This window comes from Pieris rapae, chromosome 19 (genome assembly GCF_905147795.1).
Source record: "Pieris rapae chromosome 19, ilPieRapa1.1, whole genome shotgun sequence".
In the NCBI taxonomy this organism is placed as follows: domain Eukaryota; kingdom Metazoa; phylum Arthropoda; class Insecta; order Lepidoptera; family Pieridae; genus Pieris; species Pieris rapae.
The window spans coordinates 175,336-194,451 of record NC_059527.1 but is presented as its reverse complement, the minus strand read 5'-3'; the positions used below and the strand labels follow the sequence as shown (position 1 = coordinate 194,451).

Sequence of the window (19,116 nt, the reverse complement as noted above, 5' to 3'; positions counted from 1 at the left end):
AATAGGTCTCATAAAATAAAACAAATTATTAGTGCCGTGGTATATTCATGAATAAGTTAATTCCGTCAGTGCAATATTTGTTTAAGGGAGTCTCCAAACTTTGTCGTCGTACGTAATTTTATTTAATGAAACTTGTTTATGATTAAGAAACTTGTAGTATTAAGACATTTTACAACAAGACACTTCATTTTATATTAAGCTTCTTTATTCCTAAATGAAGGCGTATGTACATAGCCTCAGTCAGGCATTTAATATTCTAATCTAATCATTCGTGCCAATCTATATATATAGAAAGAAAGTCGTCATGATGTGACGTGACATAAAACGTGGTATAACAAATCACAGCAAACTGAAAAACAAAAAATGTATCAGTCAAAACATCAGTCTAGCCGTGCATTTGTTAAAAATGGTATGACAAAACCTAACCGACAGCTAAACGGAATTTTATATACGGTTAAGTATGATTGAAAATTTAACAATTAGAAGTTTTGAAGTTGATCGCTTGGTATTTTTATTACGATCTTCTAGTAGCTTATATTATCATTAACTATGCCACGACCAAGACGATCGAATCTTCCCCAACATAGCCGTAATACAATTTATAGGTGGATCTTGATGAGTATTTAAACGGAATCGAGAATAGTTCAAATTATTTGTAATTAGTAGTTTTTTGTTTGCTTTTTAAGTTTCAAATTTGTATTTACGATGTGTGTACAGGATACCGTCTATCGGGTCCACGTGTATAAATACATAAACAATACATAACAGCGTTTAACTAAGATATTCTTGTTGATGTTATGTGTGTTGATAAATTTATTGAAAAAAGCTCTAAGGATTTGTCCATTATGTTAAAATTCATAGTATTTACAGATAACAACATGCATGTTTCATATGATCAGTTTTTATTCACTAACAACAGATAAATAATCCTAGACGAGGCTCTGATATTTTCCAGCTGTTTGCCTTCAATATGTATATACGACGTCCCGTTACAGTATATCCGCGCGTGAAATTCTACTAAATTTTTATGGATAAATATTTAATTCATCTATTTCATCAGCATACTCAATACAATGACTTATTTCAATTTCTCCTCTAGCTGGGGCAGAGGGCGCTTTGTTTCTTGAGCCAAGAACTTAACTTCAGCCCACGTCAACCCAATAGCTCTCGCCAGGCGGCCGCGTACAATTCAACAGGTAAGCACTTTCCTTTTCACTCTTTCTCTGCCTCAATTATATATCCTTTCCTAATTATAATTTGGGCAAACAAATGTATCCGCCGCTTACAAATTTTATGAAATTGCACAGCTACACACAAATAAATGTTGAGAATTACAAAATAAAAACCTATGAGTACTCGTATTATTTGTTGACATTTATTGGCGAGTAAACAAGCAATTATCAACACAGTAGTAGTCTATTTAGCTAACGTACACAGTTTGGATGGTCGCGAACAAATGTGTATCGCCCCATTCGCGTGAATTAGGCCCTCCCTCCCGGTTTAATTAGTGCAGGGGTGAAATTTGACACCCTGTTTATTCCTCCGACAACTTATCACCCTGCTCTGCTTTGCGGTTTTGGCAGTTTCGCTCTAATCAATTACAACTCAAAAATAACAAGCTGGAGTTATGTTAATAAACTAGTACAAATCATATTTATGTTAGAAATAGACTTCCCGCAGCCTTGAGCAGTGTTTGCCTAGCGGCTTCGGCGTGCGACTCTCATCCCTAAGGTAGAAGGTTCGATCCCCGGCACCGATGGACTATGTGTCTGTAATTTAACATTCGCACAAACGGTGAAAGAAATGATCATGAAACTGATACAGAAATCTGAGGCTAAATATATGTTTGTAGTTTCGTTTTTTCCTTGCCGTTGAAATAATATATACTAACTAGCAGACTCGGCGAAGCGTTGCTGGGGCTAAGGTTTTTGTAACTTTACATAGTAGTAAACTATTCAAGGGAAACGGTAGGAGAACTTATGTGAAACGTTGGTACTTTTAACGCAGCGCCATCTGTTAGAATTGTATAAAATAATAAACAAATATTTGCAATAAAATAATATTGTGAGTATAAATTGAGATGTTAGCTATCCTATCTTTTAAGTTAGATCAAACTGTACACGGTGTGCAAATTTGATTGATATCGCTTCGATAGTTTAGGAGTCCATAGCGGACAAACAAAGTGACACGTGATTTATAATATATATTAAGATAAAAGATCGCCAGACAGAATATTATGGTTATTGATTACGTAGAACGAAGAACATCCAATAAAACGTAAAAAAATTTTGGGCAAAATTAAATTTAAAAAAAATCTTAATCCGCAAGATGCATACAATTATATCGAAAGGTTTACGACGGACGAACAAATGGGTCAAATTCGTGTCCGAATGGGGACTGGAACAGTATGTGGTGTGAAGTACAATAGCAGCGTTTCAATACATTTAATTATGCCTTGTTATAAAGAACAATTAAAGCGAAGAATAAGCGGCAATTTGACACCTTTTGTCTCGGATCCAACCAGAATATTTATACAATTAATTATTCTGCTATTCATTTATTTAAGTCACCTCGGTGTTTGAATAAGTTTTAAGTTTCAAATATTGATAAAATACAATATATTAATTTCAATATATAATTTTTAAAAATACAATAAATTTCACTCTGATAAATAGTCAAATATTTGTGAAAGGTCGCGCAAATATCGGCCTAAAATAGCTTAAAGCTAAATTATAAACGGATAAGCGGAAATCTGTAATTATTATCTAAACGACAACGTCCGACGCTCATGAATAATTTAATTGGCTGCATTGCTACGTCCAGGTTCACATGGAATTGTTTCAGCATTAAATACACCGCCGTACCGTTTAGATACCCAGACGTGGAATTTATTTGCAAGTTCGATCGAGTTTTGAACAACTGACGTACGCTTTACAGTCAGATTGCAAAATAGCTTTGGGTTATACTCAAATATTCCAATGGACTCCTTTCAAGCCTCTATTATTAGGTCAACTGTCATCACAATCATTATGATTTTAAGATAAAGTTACAAACATAATTTATTAGTTGTCAATCGTTGGCGATTGTCAATCTGGAGATCTGGAGACGGTAGATTGGAGGATATAGCTTCTAGAAACCCAGGCGTACTCAAACTTCTAAATAATTATCGTAGATTTACCAAAAGCCGACGAGTTTCGGCCATGAATAAAACAATAAAGCAGTAGTGAACATGTAGATGCTTCAGTGCCCCGTTCAACCCGAGGGAAATCTACCGACAATACAGCACTGATTTATTCGCCATTTTTTAACAATATGGACCATTGTAATTACTATTCACTTGGGTCCTTTACGGTTGGCCACTAAACTAAAAACACAACTAAGAAAATATAATATCGCATTTCTGAAATCCCATCAATTTTTGTGCTCGTATTTAAAATATAAGATGGGTATTTTGAGTCAGCAGATCAGTCTTGCGATGAATAACATCATCAGTCCAATGAAGAACTGCTTGGTGTGATGCGTATTAAATCACAAATTTACTAATCAAAATATCACAGTACCTACTTTCTTGATAAAAAATAACATATTTATTATTTCTTATTAATATATCTTCTAAAATAGCATGTTAACTTAAAATAAACAAGAAAATATGGCTTCACAAATTTTACACAATTGATGCGGATCAATTATATAAGAACATCGAAAATTCAAACTATGAAGAAAAAAATGTAAAACAGGCAAAGAGCAAAAAACTTAAACCTCATAAAGAGCATGGACATAAGACCCAAAATTTTAAGATGGCAGTATATTAACTTACGGTGGGTGTGATTTAAAAAAATCGCACCCACCGTAAGGAAAGTGGAAAGTCAGTCTGTCTGTCTAAATTGTATAAGCAGGTACGTCTAGAGTAGATGATCGCTGGTTGACGAGTCTTCCTCTGGGAAATCTTCACTCAACTACACAATTTATTGCGAACGATTAAATAAAAACTTAGGACCTTCGAGTGTATACTTTTAATATCACCATATGGACTGCTCCGTCTTTTTCATTGCTGCAACAAAAACACCTCAATTGATGGTTGACTTGTCCCAAAATGCACATAATGCATTATAAACATTGAAACAAAGCGATCTTAATTTAGTCGGTCTAGAAATTTAAAGTCTCAAACCACACTTGTCTAAAACAGTAGCGATGTTATTACACTCTCAAGTAATGTCTCAAGAAGTATTATAACAGCTCATCCGAGCTCATTGCAGAGAATATTCAATTGGCTTAATGAAGATTTTGGTAGAGTACACACGAATGCGATCAATGTTAACAATTATTCTATCCTTATATTCGATGTATTCTATATATATAAATTATAAGTTTTAGATATTGGCTTCATATATAGATAAAATCCTGCCATTGCAGTTTAATTTTTCGGCGGGTAACCAAATCCAGGATCTCCTGGTTGCACTTAGGTTAGCAATTCAATATTGTAAATTATACATAACTAGCGACCCGCCCCGGCTTCGCACGGGAGCAATGCTGATACTAAATACACTACAGAAAACCTGTGAACGTGGTATATAAAAATGTGGGTTATCCATAAGAGATAGACATATACCATCACGGACTTTTCAATGTGTACAATACTTAGTACATTATTTTGATAAAACTCGTAAGTTTCAGCCTGCGTTAGCAATGTAAGCGGAAAAAATGTAATTATTTACGACATCACATTAGAAACCTCAAAAATAACAGTACTTCTCCACTATTTAATGGATGTTATTATACATATAAACCTTCCTCTTGAATCACTCTATCTATACAAAAACCCCATCAAAATCCGTTGCGAAGTTTCAAAGATTTAAGCATACAAAGGGACATAGGGACAGAGAAAATGAAGTGATTAAGAAATCTAACCTGGAAAAGTTACCATGCTATTTAATATCTACGTAATAAGAGAGCTAACTCTTCCTTTCTTGGTGATCTAAGGGCCTCCACAGAGGCTATGGAATTCACTTCCTGTCGCTAACCGCTAATCTTCTTCTCTATCTTCCTTTAAATAAGAATAAGCTGTCCACATCGCATCCAAAAATGTCGTACTAACTGTAATTAGCTGATTCAGGTGTCCTTTTTAATTGTGTACAAATATTTTAATTGAACTGTTTTGTGCAACGAAACGAAACGTATAAATAGAATAAAAGTAAATATTGGAAAAATAAATAGTCTATAGACATTTAAAATATAATATAAATATTTTCCCTTTTTAATATTAGTATTGATTTACCTTATGCAATAATTTTATAATTTTGATTCTAGATTAAAGTGTGTGTGTGTTTCGTTACAAATATATAAAGCAACAATTGTTAAAAGAAATAAAAAGTTAATCTTCGACGCGTGGAGAAATAAAACAGTATTGTTATAATCTGCAATAAGTTAGGTGTGATCTGAATAACGACGCAATTTCAATAGTGAATGTATATTGCGGGGTTAGTAAGTGCTATTTATTGGTTTCAATAAACCACTCGTTCAATGGATTTTTTCCTTATATTTATGAGATCCCGCAATTTGAATTTGAATGAGACCTTATGAATATAAGTTTTATAATACGTTCCACGCTATTTCACTCACAAGTCATTAATAGTAAGATATCGTTTGCAACATCGTATATGGGAATGTTATATTAAAAAAGTGGCAGGAGCGACACGGATGAGGAAAGCAAGCAAAGAACACTTGGGGGGGCCTATGTTGAAAAGCAAGACGATCAAGAAACAGGTTTCTAATAGGTAATAATATGGTAATATTTACATTTACTTTAACTTAATTTCGTTAATAAGCATAAGTAGTAGGTATATAAAGTAGAAATAACATAAAATATAACTTAGAAGATTGTGAATAAACGCGATATTTCTTTATTATCTTTTATAATTCTGTTTTTGAGAAATCACAGCTTTTTCTTTATCCGCATTAAGGGCAGTAGACAATATATTGCACTAAACTACAATCTTCACTTAGGTTCAACAAATGTTTAAAGTAATTATTGATTAAGTAAAATTTTGTTGTAATTGACGATAGCATAAAGGGCATTGCTACAATAGTCCATAAGAAGCTGTTTACCTTATAATTGCCAAGATGTTCTACTACGCAGGGTAAGTTCGCATCACGACCGAGCGCAACAGTCACATTCGGGATGGGCTCCGAGAAACGAGGCTCCTCCGTCAGAACTGAAACAGTACATTAAATCACATAACTATATTCATAAAAACTAACAAAAAATACTTTGATTGCAGACACAATTAATTTTATAATATAATAATAACCACTATGGAGACATTCAAAATTTTAGAATGTCAACATTTTCTACTAGTAGTAGTAATTCTTGATTCATTATTCATGAAATATTGTGTAACATTAACATATTAAACATGCAACAATAATATCTGAAATGGATGATGTTTTGTTTTGCTAGGGAACTCCTCCTTATCCTAATGTATCCATCCTGTTTTAGAATAATATATATTGTATGCTCTTCAGCACTAATCAGTAAAATGCTGTTGTCTCATGCTTCCTAAGTCAGTGACCAGTAGGTCCAACAACAGCATGTGGTAAGATTGTAGGTATCAATTAAAATACTAATTTAAATATATGCTAATACTTCAGGTAAGAATAATAATTTTAGTTACTTAAATAATACTAAAGGCATGTCAGTATTAACAACTCAGGTCGTACTTACTACGTACGTACTAGTACCCCGCAAATTTGAATCAATTAACTTCAAACAGTGTTTTGTTTTTAATGTTCAGCTAAAATCTTTAACAACTTTTAAAAGCATATAGACTCATTGTATATAGGTCTTGCCAGTTGCTTAGAAATCCCGGTCAACATGACCAACCTTCTAAGATTCCCGTGAGTAGTATGCTAGTGAGAAGAGATTCTTGTGTATATTTTTGTTCTAACACTTATTTTCTGGTTTCTGCTGTTAAGTTTTTTATAAATAACTTTCTTATTTTCTACAAGAGAAAATGATTAAATGTTAATGAATAGTTCTTTTTTAAAGTATTCACCGATATAGTGAATAACTATAATAAATACATGACAATTGACAATAATCATAAACTAATACATAATACAAAAAGACGTTAAAGAAAATGCTAGATAGATTTCCTATCTACAGCTAAGCATTTTGTTGGTAATTAATAGTGAAAATTGTCGACTGAAATCGACAGATACAAAAAATACAGGTCGACAATTGTATATGATAATTGTATATATTACGCACAGACCTGAGCAACTCGATCCTAACGGCTAACCTCCACTGTGTACTGTATACATAGATTCGTAATCCTTGCGCCGCGGTGATTGCGTTTGTCACTAAAGCGGGTAGAGAAAGACACACTGGTGAAATTATAAGTTTTGCTACATTTTAGCTAATCTCTTTTTAGAATACAATCTACTCAAATCTAGAACCAGTGCTTAATATACAACTTTGATTACGGACCTTAGATTAGACGTAAGCCGCAAACCACAAAATTCCAAAGTCTCAACTATTAAGGTGAAACCTGAATTGATTGACACCGCACCTAATATAGACGAAGTTGTTCAAAGACACGCTGCGAGATATGAGCGAGATTTAATTACTGAAGTTACCACCCTTCAAAATATTGTCTTCATTAGAGTGCTCCCTTTGACTTGGTTTTATTTGAAAAGTTAGTAATTTGTAACTGAAAGTTAGTTAACCTGTTAACGGGTTATCTTTGAGTTCACACGAAATCTAGTTACACCAACACTAGATAAAGTAATCACCCACGTGATTACGTTTATTTAGAAATAAAATTCTTGCCACGTATTATTTGCGAACTTTAATTGACCTGCCTCTCTCTATAAAAGGTTCGCAGTATCTTAAATGTCCTTAGCAATGTAGCAAATGTACTATAGTGATATCCAGCAGAAGTTACGTACATATATTTTCCAAATGTATTACGTACCTTGGCATATAATAGTGATGATCTGTATGAGTGCGATGAAAACAGTCCGGCCGGGCGCGCGTCTCCCGCCCGTGCTCATCCTGCATGCCCGCTCACTGCTCACCGCCACCACCGCATCGCTGTAGGAAATAAATTATAAATATTTTTTTACGCAATTATAATAATAAATCGTTTATTTGCAAGAGAGAAAGTTAATTTGAGACTCAAATGCTATTTCTAACCTATGCACTTATATTTAAAGACAAAGTGCAGATAGAGTGTTAAAGATTTATCGCGATATTATTATATCAACTCGTGAAACTGAAATTATTAAAGAAGAACCCCAAATTTCTAAGGAAATAATAAAAAATGTATTATATGACGTAAGTCTATGGACAGTCTTTATAGGAAATTTCTTTGTGCTACCTTTTCAAAGCATCGTTCAGCAAATAGAAAGTAAATTGACCTATAATTAGATTTAAATTGTCAATCCAGAAATTGGAAATCGTTAATAAACTTTTTCACGAACTTATTTTTAAGTCAGTCTTTAACAGTCCAACTTTGTTATTATTAATTTAAACGTACAAACGAATCCTATATACTATATACAACTACTAGTCTTCTATTCATAGAGTCATGTGGAAAATTTAATAATATGGAGAATTCGCAATGGATAAAAGCTTAAAATAAATTTGTCTGTCACACGTGACAGCGATATTTGACACATTTGTATAACGCGTCGAGAAGTGAGACGAGATATCTGTCGTTACAACGCCTCAGCCGACACTTGAATTTTTAGTCAATTTCTCGTTTGACACAATTGAATTTGATCTTCGTATAAATCAAATTTCTGAGCACGGAGCGAGGGTTGACTTCCGAAAAGAACAAGTCATAATATTCAGCGATCACAAATGACTTATTGATTTTTATCGTCTTCGTGTAATAAGGCCAGAGAAATTTTAATGCAATTTCTTTTTGCTTAATTTATAAATCGCCTAGCTCATATAGATGTAAATTGAGATATTTTTTATGAAATTTGATATAGTCGTTAAGCTAGTGAAGTTGCATTCATAGTTAAAATATGTTTATATCTTTTGTCAGTTTGAAGTTCTATCGCTGTTTTGGTTTTAAATACGTAGTTGATTTTAGCTTAAAACAAAAACAACAACCTATAACTTGCGCCGGTCACGTCTGTCTCCGGTCCATCGTTGAGATCAAACGTTTAAGGCTACTTAGGAGCCTTTGTGTTGGCTCATTGCGGTCGGAACTCAGGCAAAACATTACCATTTATTTTCGCCTATAACCAAACAATAACAATTTGCTATATAATAATAATTGTAGTTTACATTGTTTTTCTTTACGCGAATGTTTCTGTGTTTGCTTTCTAACAAATGACTCGTGATACTAACGTATTGAATAGATATCATTTGCGCATTACAGGGATTAATTTCATCAATTCTCTGTCATGCAATAACATGGTTTCTAGGATTAAATCCAATAACTCATATCAGCGAGAGCATTACAATATGTAATATCTAATATCTTAATCACATGGCGAACTATTGCGTCATTTCAAACACATGTCTGTACACTATGCATAAAATACTTAACATAATATATTTCTAACTGCAAATGTAAAATTAAATATCAATCTATACAACTGATTAAGATGGGCTTACCTGGGAATATTGGTCAAGTGGAAATGTAAGATATTTTTGAAGTTATACTTCTTTTGGCGCGATGGAGAAAAATTATGAGAGTGAATTTTTACGATGCGCGCTTAACCAACACCTAAATTCGACATAGTAAAGTTAGGTCTAGGTGGCATGGAAATCGATATCTATGTTCAAGTTGTATGTTCTAGTATTTTTATATTTAGTGTAAGTGTGAATAAATAAATATTAAGTACCTTTTGTGTTTTTAAATCAATTTTATATATCACGGTGATGATGATATTGATTAATTTTAATATTTATCGTTAATCACTACTGCATTTTATTTATTTTTTTCCCATACTCCAAAAAAGCATGAATTCTAACGCGTGTACATAACAAAACAAAAGTACACACACTCTTTTTTTATTTCTAATCTGTTTTAATGCGCAAATAAGCGTGTAGTGAATTTCCTCCAATAAGTTGATAGATTATTAAGTTTTATTAAAATAAATAGAAAAATCCTATCATCATTTAACTTATGTTCTATACGCATAAAAAGAGTTTTGTCCAAATACTTGCAAAATAATGTTTACCGCTCTCGGTCCGCAGTCGCGAGAATGAGATTTGTCGCACAAAATGGCTCCGAGACCGCGGGCTGAATCCACAATCTTTATTGATAATACCTTTGTGTGGTATCGGATGTTTATCTTACGCTAAAGAATATTAAATCGGTTCTGAAACCTACGAAGAATCGATTAACAATAATTACTATATTTTTTTAATAAACCAAAAAAGTATTACTATCTGATAGACAAAACATGTTTAAGTATAAAAAAATGTCCGTCTCCACGTTCTCTGTTTTATGAACAACTTTCGAATTGGCACTGTTGAATTCCTGTGGGAACGTTTGACAACAAGGAGTGGTTTTAAAGTGAATTTTGGATCCCATCTCAATCGTTTAAATTAAGGCTGCAAGATATCGGTCATTACAAGTACCGATCTCAAGTCGGTCAGTGTTAAGTCAGAGTATCAGTATGTAACTGTGTGGTAATTTAGGAATATATACACAACAACTTGTAATTTCAGTTACAATGTTGAAATTAATAATTATGATATGAGGCAAACTGGATTTATGTAATATAAAATATTTAATTTCGAATAAAGGGTTTTTGTAATATGTGCAATTTTGCAACTATAGGTCATTAGCTAAATCGACGTAAAATATCGGCATTATCTGTTTTCAACATCGAGTTCGGCCAATTATTAAGTGAATTCACTACTGGGAGTTGTTAGATGAAGGTTATGTCAATTGTCAACTGCCTCTCATATATCGCGTCATGTGTTCTATTCTCTTTGTCTGTCAGCATATTAAAAAGTTTAATTTCGTGTTGTTGAATGTTATTCATTACTGAAACCTAAACTTAATAAGCACACAAAATTTATTTTTTTGTTCCCAATATGACCGCACCTCCTTTCTGAATTCCTTACATTTACTACATGTTCCGTTTCCGACTAAAATCTTCTGACTTTTGCTTTATCCTTTAATGTATTATCTTCTGTCATAATCAATTAAAATATTAAGATTTAATATTTATGTAAATATTACGTTTTTAACTAGCATATCCCTTTGTTTCCTTTTGATCTGTCTTTTGACCTTTTACTTGAAATTAGCATAAAGTTATAACTATTACCTACCATGAAATTCAAAAAAGCACACGAAATACAGATGAAACAAGACGAAAGGTAAGTAATTAACAGTCATCTACAAATATATATTGAAATATTTAAAATATTGAACTAATTAATTACATAGGGAGAATCTGTTAGCTAATAAAAGAAGTACAATGTAACATCAAAATCGATACAAGCTTTAATCATTGGAAAACCTGAAGCGCTCTCGATATCTGGAGAGCTTTTGAAATTTTATAAAGACGTGATTTTCTGTAAATAATGCTATTAGGAGTTCGATCGGTGGGTAATAACGACCATGACTCGGAGATTCATGGTACTAACGCTTGTAACCATTAAACCTTTAAGGCGTAAATTGATTTTTAGGACGTGCAATTGAATGGGTTTATCAAACGATTTTAATACATTAAGCTGATTCCATATTATTCCACGTATTCATAAACAGATTCATTGAGTTTTTCATGGGTATAAATGTTTTATGTGCACAAGAATAGCGACGATATATAAACGATTTGCTTATTCGTTCCTGCATTTGTTTAATTAACCTTTTAAAATTGTCGATGCAAAGAAGTATGATACCGTAGGTGCCTAAGTCATCGGGGTGCTTTAAATAATAGAGCATATTATGCGGAACAATTGAATGTTAAATGCTATGTAACAAATTAATACAATGTAGAAGAGTGTGCCTTCGTCTGGCTAAACTGGTGTTCTTTTTTTGACGTTCATAAGTGTACTTTGTTACCTACATGAATAAATAAATTTTGAATTTGAATTTGAATTTGTATTTTGGAGGAATTGAGTAATCGCCACGCTTATAAAGCATGTGTGAGTAAAATGTACCTTGGCTCGTACATACACATTGTTTATAAGTACAATTATGAAAAAAAATCAATACAGATTTTCTTTACTGTAATATTACTTTTGAACCATATATACCATAATATAAACATATAAACGATACCATTAAATGTCCAACATGTAGTCGTACACGTTATTTACGCATTAAAAGTTTGAAGGCGAGGAACAATGATATACGGAGGATTGTCCCAGCCCGTCAGCTTTTATTGTCGCTGCGTGTAAAAGTAAAGAAAAATTGCTTGCGATTTACTTCTTATTTTGTGCGATGATAATTTTTTACAGAAAAACACCACACCCCGTTTCGTGAAATTGTCTAAATGTCCCTTTTCTGTGAGGAAATGAGCAATATAAATACTGTTTTCTTTGCTGCGAGGAAACGCTTCATTATATTTTTATATTTTGCGTTTCAAGTAAAATTATTCTTTTGAATTCATTAATCATTTAAGAAATAGGTAATGCATTCATTAATTTGACAATTGAGCGTTTTATTCAATCTGAATTAAATAAAATTAAAACAAATGTTAATATTAGATCCTAATCTTGGTATATTTAATCTACGAATCGCAGCATTCAAAACATTAATGATTGCTAAAATACAGTATAATCTAGCTTTTATCTTTTTTCTGTAAATTACAATAGCAATTCTATATGAATTGGGCGCAGACACAATTCAACGAAATTATAATTTCCCTGTAATTCTGTAGATAACCTCCATTTTATGTAGATATTATTTAACCTCGTAAAATAATACCTATTATGATCCTGATTTAAATCTGGAAACATGATAAGGAATTGATTGAATTTAAAATATGACTTAGCTATTATTCATCATTGTCTAGTTATTTAACAACATTATGCTGCTGCCATGGCACAACGTTGCAGTTCGGACATTACTACGACAAGCACGAACAAAACCAATTGTGAACATGACCAATAAAAATAATTGCTCATTTCGAGGCAGTCCGCTGTCCCGTTTGAAATATAAAATGGCGCCGCTTCCACCTCACGTCAGCTATATTTCATTTTTCCCGCAATACCGGGAAATTCCTTTATTACATCTCAACAGTTTTAGATGAAACTAATTTTTAATATTTTCGCAATGTATCATTTTTTAATAATACTTTCACATAGTATTGTCTTATAATAACATAACTTTTACACTTTTAAAGAAAACACTTTTTTAACGGATTAAAGTGTTATTTAAAACTTACTTTTTTACATCATTTAAAATTTTGTCTACGTTTTGCGTGCTTTACAGCGTGGGTCACAGTGACTGAAGTATCACAGCTGTATAAAAATTTATATTATTTGTATTTATTTCCCCGGAGTTGATATCGACTAAAAGATGAAGGGTTTTTGCAGAAATTACTCACAGTGTCCTCTATTTTCGCGGATTATTTGTCTTGAGATTCTAATTTGGATACTATTGAATCCCAGTTGTTTGATAGTTTTAGGCCGTCTTCTCTATTGAAATTGGGGTGTTTTTTGATTTCAAGGGCTTGGCGTACCAATTTTGGGAAGAATCTTTTTTCTTTCGCAAGTAATTTCGGTTGGTTAAGAGTATGTAATGATACGTACATAAGCGTATGTAATAAAACGGATTGAAGCTATGTATAAGTTTATAATAAGACATAGCTTCAATCCGTTAAAAAAGTGTTTTCTTTAAATAATAATTTCATTAACTGACTTTTGACTACTATTTAACTTGAATAAAAATGTTATAGTTTGATATTTAATTGCGCTATAACACAGAGCAAATAATTATAATGAAAAAGTCAGCTATCGTATATTTCAGAGCACCCACTTATGTGTCGTAGTGCTACTTAGAGTAAGTCGCCTGTATAGTAGTCGTGTAAGCTCGTAATCACTTCTCTAGGACGGTCGTTCCTCTGGCGTTATTAGACTGGGCCTTGATTAAACTCGACGGTATTTCGTCACATAATAATTACTGTTAGTGTCTACGTTATATTACTTGCCTCTAGTACTAATCTTCTCATTTTGAATTTCTTCAGAATAAAATATAAAAAAAGTCAGTTCCCACGAGTGTCTCCATGCCAATTATCTACGGAATGTATTTAAAAGTAGTTATCTTCAAAAGATAAATTGATTTAATATAAATATATATATGCATAATATCTTCTAGACAGTAGAAACAATCGTATTGTATTATTATAATCCGCGCAGAGACAGAAGCGAGAAATCCATAATTTAAAAAGTATTTTATAATGAGTATTGCCAAACACAAAGCTTTTATAATATAACAAAAGTATTACACTTCCATGTTATCTTTCGTACTTAAAACCGAAGCAAGAATAACTCGATTAAGCAAACATTGAAGTTAAAACAAGTAAGTAAGACGTACATATACTTTCACTGTTTTGTTTACGTAACGGCATCTTTCTTGGATTATTTTAAATATTATTAAATACATACAATTATAAATTTCGCGTTAGTATTATAATTATATATATAATTTATTTATATTTTTTTTAATAAATAAAAAACTATTAACTTTACTTTTTTGAACGCCCAATATACGCGACCGAATATCAATCCTAAACATGGTGAGGATACAGTCAGGTCACATACCAACAATCAACGACACATGTCAGAGATCGAAAACTGATACCTACTTTTTGAAATTAAAATTATCGAAAGAAATGAATGGAAAATTAATGATTCTAGGCCAAGACTCAAATGTAGCTCGGCCGAATTATTTTTAACTTATGATCAATATGAGAGATAACTGGACTAACAAACCACAGAATATTTTTGGGTTCTGCAAAATCCAAGGTAAGTTAAAAAAAATCATTTAAAGTAAAAAAAATTGAATTAACGAAGACAGACTTCTTATGACGTAATCACGTATTAGTATCGTCTGCAAACCGACTTCACAGACAACCAAAATTTTATCGTGTCAAGCGTTAAAAATGTTTTTATAAAACTGATATCAATTATGAACTTCCCTAATAGTGAAAATAATTGATATAAACTGTAATCCATAAGTTGTTATTAATTTCATAACAAGTCTACAATTTTTCTAATTATCTTCAGCGATTTCAGAGTGACATTGATGAATTAATCAGAATAGAGAAGACAAATTACTATGAAACACTCGCCATGTGCTCATATTCCTCTGAAAATTTGATGTTTTATATATTATTATCTAATATATTCATTGCAATTTAACTTTTGTTACTGTAGAATTAATGTTGTATTTCCCGACAAGTAAATTGCTAGTTGAGCGTAAATTTTCCCAGGTCAGACGTAAGTTGTAAGAGTTTAGAGTCGTTAGGATCCCGGTAAATGAGGATAAGGAAAGTTTTCAAAGCTTTTTTCTCAATTACAGAAGCATTTTATGTGGAAATACGGTCAAGTGCCACAAGAATGAAATTCTACTTGAATCGAAGTGAATGCTATTCATTCGTGGTCGACAAATTTTTTAACGCTTCCGATTAATTACTGAACCACTACTTTTCATGCCAAGATGGTGGAAGAAGGCGATACATTAGTAATTTTATTAAAATGTGAATAATTTCAAATACTTGTTGAAATATTTTACAAACTTCAACTTGATAAGGCTTTTATAGTAAGAAAGTAATCACACCCCATGCCCTCACTGACGCAGTGTTGACATCATGTGTATGATATTAAATTCCTCAACGATAAATTTAATCTTACCTCTGTTAGTTGAACATGAAAAAAATTTCATCAGTTTTTCGACGCTAGACGCTATCTTTAATTTAATTAGCAAAAAAAAACTCATTGTAGGAAGTTATTATAAAGATATGAACCTTAATATCTCATATTATACTAATTCGAGTAAAAATATTATTCCTTGATTTGTATTATATTTAAATAGTTTTTAAATACAGAAAGTCTTTGTGGTTTACTTCTTTATTAACGCTTCACCATCAAATAAATACACATTTAGTTACACATAAAATTATTAAATAACGACTCGGTGTTTGCGTTATTTGTGGGAAAAATGACATTTAAACAATAGCTTACTAAAGCAATTAATAAACTGTAAAATGCACATAGCATAAGATTACTATATACTCAATCAACATCAACATCATCAATGGCTTTGTACAGCCAAGGCCAAGCCAGTATATAGGCGCTGTAGCCCTTGTGGGCCTTAGCATGCTCAAATACACTTTACCATTGCAATGATGCTTCCCATGCTCAACTTCCAAGAACTATTCTTTCGAGGTCAGAGAGCACTGGTCACAGCAGAGTTAGCTATTGTATACTCGAAAATCCTTTACAAATATTTCGTGCATATTATGTATATTTAAAGTCATGTAAATGAACGGATAGACGAATTTCGAATTGAGGAGTGAACTTAGAAGTTGTAGCAAATGTCGGTACCTCGGGGGAAGCGGGCAGTATTGTGCCGACCCATTCACTTTCAGCCACGAGGGAACTGATTTGTCAAGCTTTTTCTAGCTTTGAGCTTTAAATGTACGATTCATGTGTCGAACCGGAAAGTTTTATTTTCTATTGTTATACATTTTACTTTTTTAATAATACTGTTCTGGATTTGAATGCGATGTGAGACTAGCAGTGCCTTTTTAACTTTAACTAAATGGTTTAGTCTTAAGAACACATTCATATTATTTGAAATACAAAAGTATTTATAATATTTTCATTGTTTTTAATATTTAAAGAAAAAAAAATCGCTCCTAACGAACATCGTCCGTACCTATCGAATTCCGGTTACTCAATTAAGCAAAAATTTATCAAGCTATATAATATCCCAAAATATATGAAGCACTTTGATTAAATCGGGACAACTCAAATGCATTAGCTGTGTCTGGTGTGTCAGCACTCACCTGCCGCCATTGTGTGTCTGTCAGAGCTAATAATATCCATGAGTATCTGCCACGTTATATATATTACGTGATAAACAGACGTAATTAGCTTTAAGGGTATTTAAACTACACGTAAATATATGTTAGATTTCCTTGAGTCAATATTACGATTAAAAATCGAATTACAGAAGTCAGCACCAAAACAAAAGAAAACTATAAATGCGTCAATGTTTTATTGCCTTGAACATTTTGTTCATTTCAAAGGTGGCATAATTATTTTCAAAATTGGAGATTTGTTTAGCAAGTAGAACGCTTTTATAAAATTGGATTTATTGCGCACGCTATGCGTGTCTTGAGTGTAGTTTCTAATAAATAATAAAAAAATAGTTTATTAATTACCTACATAGCAATAATAATAATAGTTCAAAAGTAATAAATGGAATATTAAAACAAATTTAAGAAGATTAGTCTTTGTGGCAGTGTATCTTCAACACTGGTTCCTCGCTGTATTGCGATACTTATTAGCTGAAGAGAAGCACCAGTTCCGAGGTCACCGGTAGCACCAGGCCCCAACTCAAATCTTTAATCAGCGCCTGTGTACTTGAAACGGCTGTGTGTGTCTGTACTCCTGGTAAATTGTTTGAATATATGAATATATTCCTAACTAAAATCATTAGTCAAAATCACGTTTATTCATATAGGGAGCATAATGTACACTTGTTAAACATCAAAATATTGTTTTAATTATTGAATAACAAATAGGCCTGGATCTTTTTTAGTAGCCTTAATCATGTACACTGAGCAATTCAGACGATGCCTGAAGCGATTTGAAGAGATCACCAGAAGATTAGAAATGTGCAGCAATGAAACAATATGGATACATATTTTGATCCTATACAAGATAAGGTAAGTTAGGTTTTGAATGTCTTATCTTGTTATCTTCCTTTTTCCGCTGACCAAGTTTAGCAAAATATGATTTGAAAAGAAATCGGCTATAATTCAGCTGAAGTATTTCCGACCCTATTCGACACATTCGACGAAGAAAAGAGCGTAGGTAGATTCTTGAAAGGCCTGCAACGCACTGGCATTGGCAGTATCCATGGGCGGCGGTATCACTTAACATCAGGTGAGCCTCCTGCCCGTTTGCCCCCTAAAAAAACCTATAATTCTATGAAATTAACATAATTTGAAGAAAATGCTGTTTTTTATTATATTAAAAACAATCCAATATGAATTGTTTTCTTTGTATTAACGCAGCATTTTCGATGATAATTATATTGTTTTTTGACGGCTGTAATTTAATTCTTAACTATATAGTTAACTTTTTTAAATATATCTTATTTGCGAATAGCGCAGTTGTTTATAAGTTAGATGATTTTCTATTATCTATATATATGTAGAATCAGTATCTTATATTTTAATTTCTTCGTAAATATGTCGAATAATAATAAGTATCGAAATCGTTGTAAGAACTCATAAATTATTTACAATTTTATTTAAAGGGCAATTTTAATGATATATATAAAGATCATGTAAATTATAAATAAATTCTTATGGGCCCTTCACCTAAACCGTCCTAAAATTCCTAAATATAAATATATTATATAAATATCGAATCAATGCATACCTCAAACAATGTTAACATTCCACAAGCACAGTTTAAAATCCATTAAGTTTTCTCATTAACGATTCACCAACAAGAACACTGGCTTTGATGACGACGTGAAAAAGTTTCGAAAGTTTTAAGTAAGCGGAAAAGCTCGTGTTAACGACACGCGCGAAACGATCGAAGCCTCACGGCGAACTGTGACTCCCGCCGGCTGGCGGCTGCCTCAGTGGAACATGGCGCCTGGCGGCAAAGGATACAGGCGGTTACATAGTAAGATCGAAATTTGATCGCAGTTAGAATGAGCGCGAACTAAGACAGGTCTTTGGGTAATTTAGCCTGAAAAGGCATCGCGCATGCGTTCGGTCGTTCAACCCTTGCAGTGGGCTGCACCGCGCTCCATTACCTCGATTTTTGGATACATTTTGCGGTAACATCCTTTACGCCTTTTGTCAAAGGTGATGGAACCATCCGGATCCCGTGAATAGCCGTAGCGCACAATACCCAATTTCACGGCTTCACTTTTTCATATGCGGTGT

At 32.6% G+C, this 19,116-nt stretch overlaps 1 protein-coding gene across 2 annotated transcripts in view; it reads right to left on the bottom strand.

Moving 5' to 3' along the window:
• LOC110997903 (lachesin) overlaps positions 1 to 18,826 on the bottom strand; it is a 41,398-nt gene extending 22,572 nt beyond the window's left edge. Inside the window, exons 1-3 of one of the 2 annotated variants that reach the window (XM_022266273.2) lie at positions 18,599 to 18,826; positions 7,974 to 8,092; positions 6,106 to 6,212 (exon numbers count right to left, since the gene is read on the bottom strand). In XM_022266273.2, coding sequence (XP_022121965.2) covers positions 6,106 to 6,212; positions 7,974 to 8,052 — 186 coding nt within the window. In that variant the 5' untranslated portion in view covers positions 8,053 to 8,092; positions 18,599 to 18,826. The remainder of the gene's footprint in view (positions 1 to 6,105; positions 6,213 to 7,973; positions 8,093 to 18,598) is intronic. The other variant, XM_022266272.2, reaches the window with a different exon arrangement.
• Positions 18,827 to 19,116: the final 290 nt, after the last annotated feature.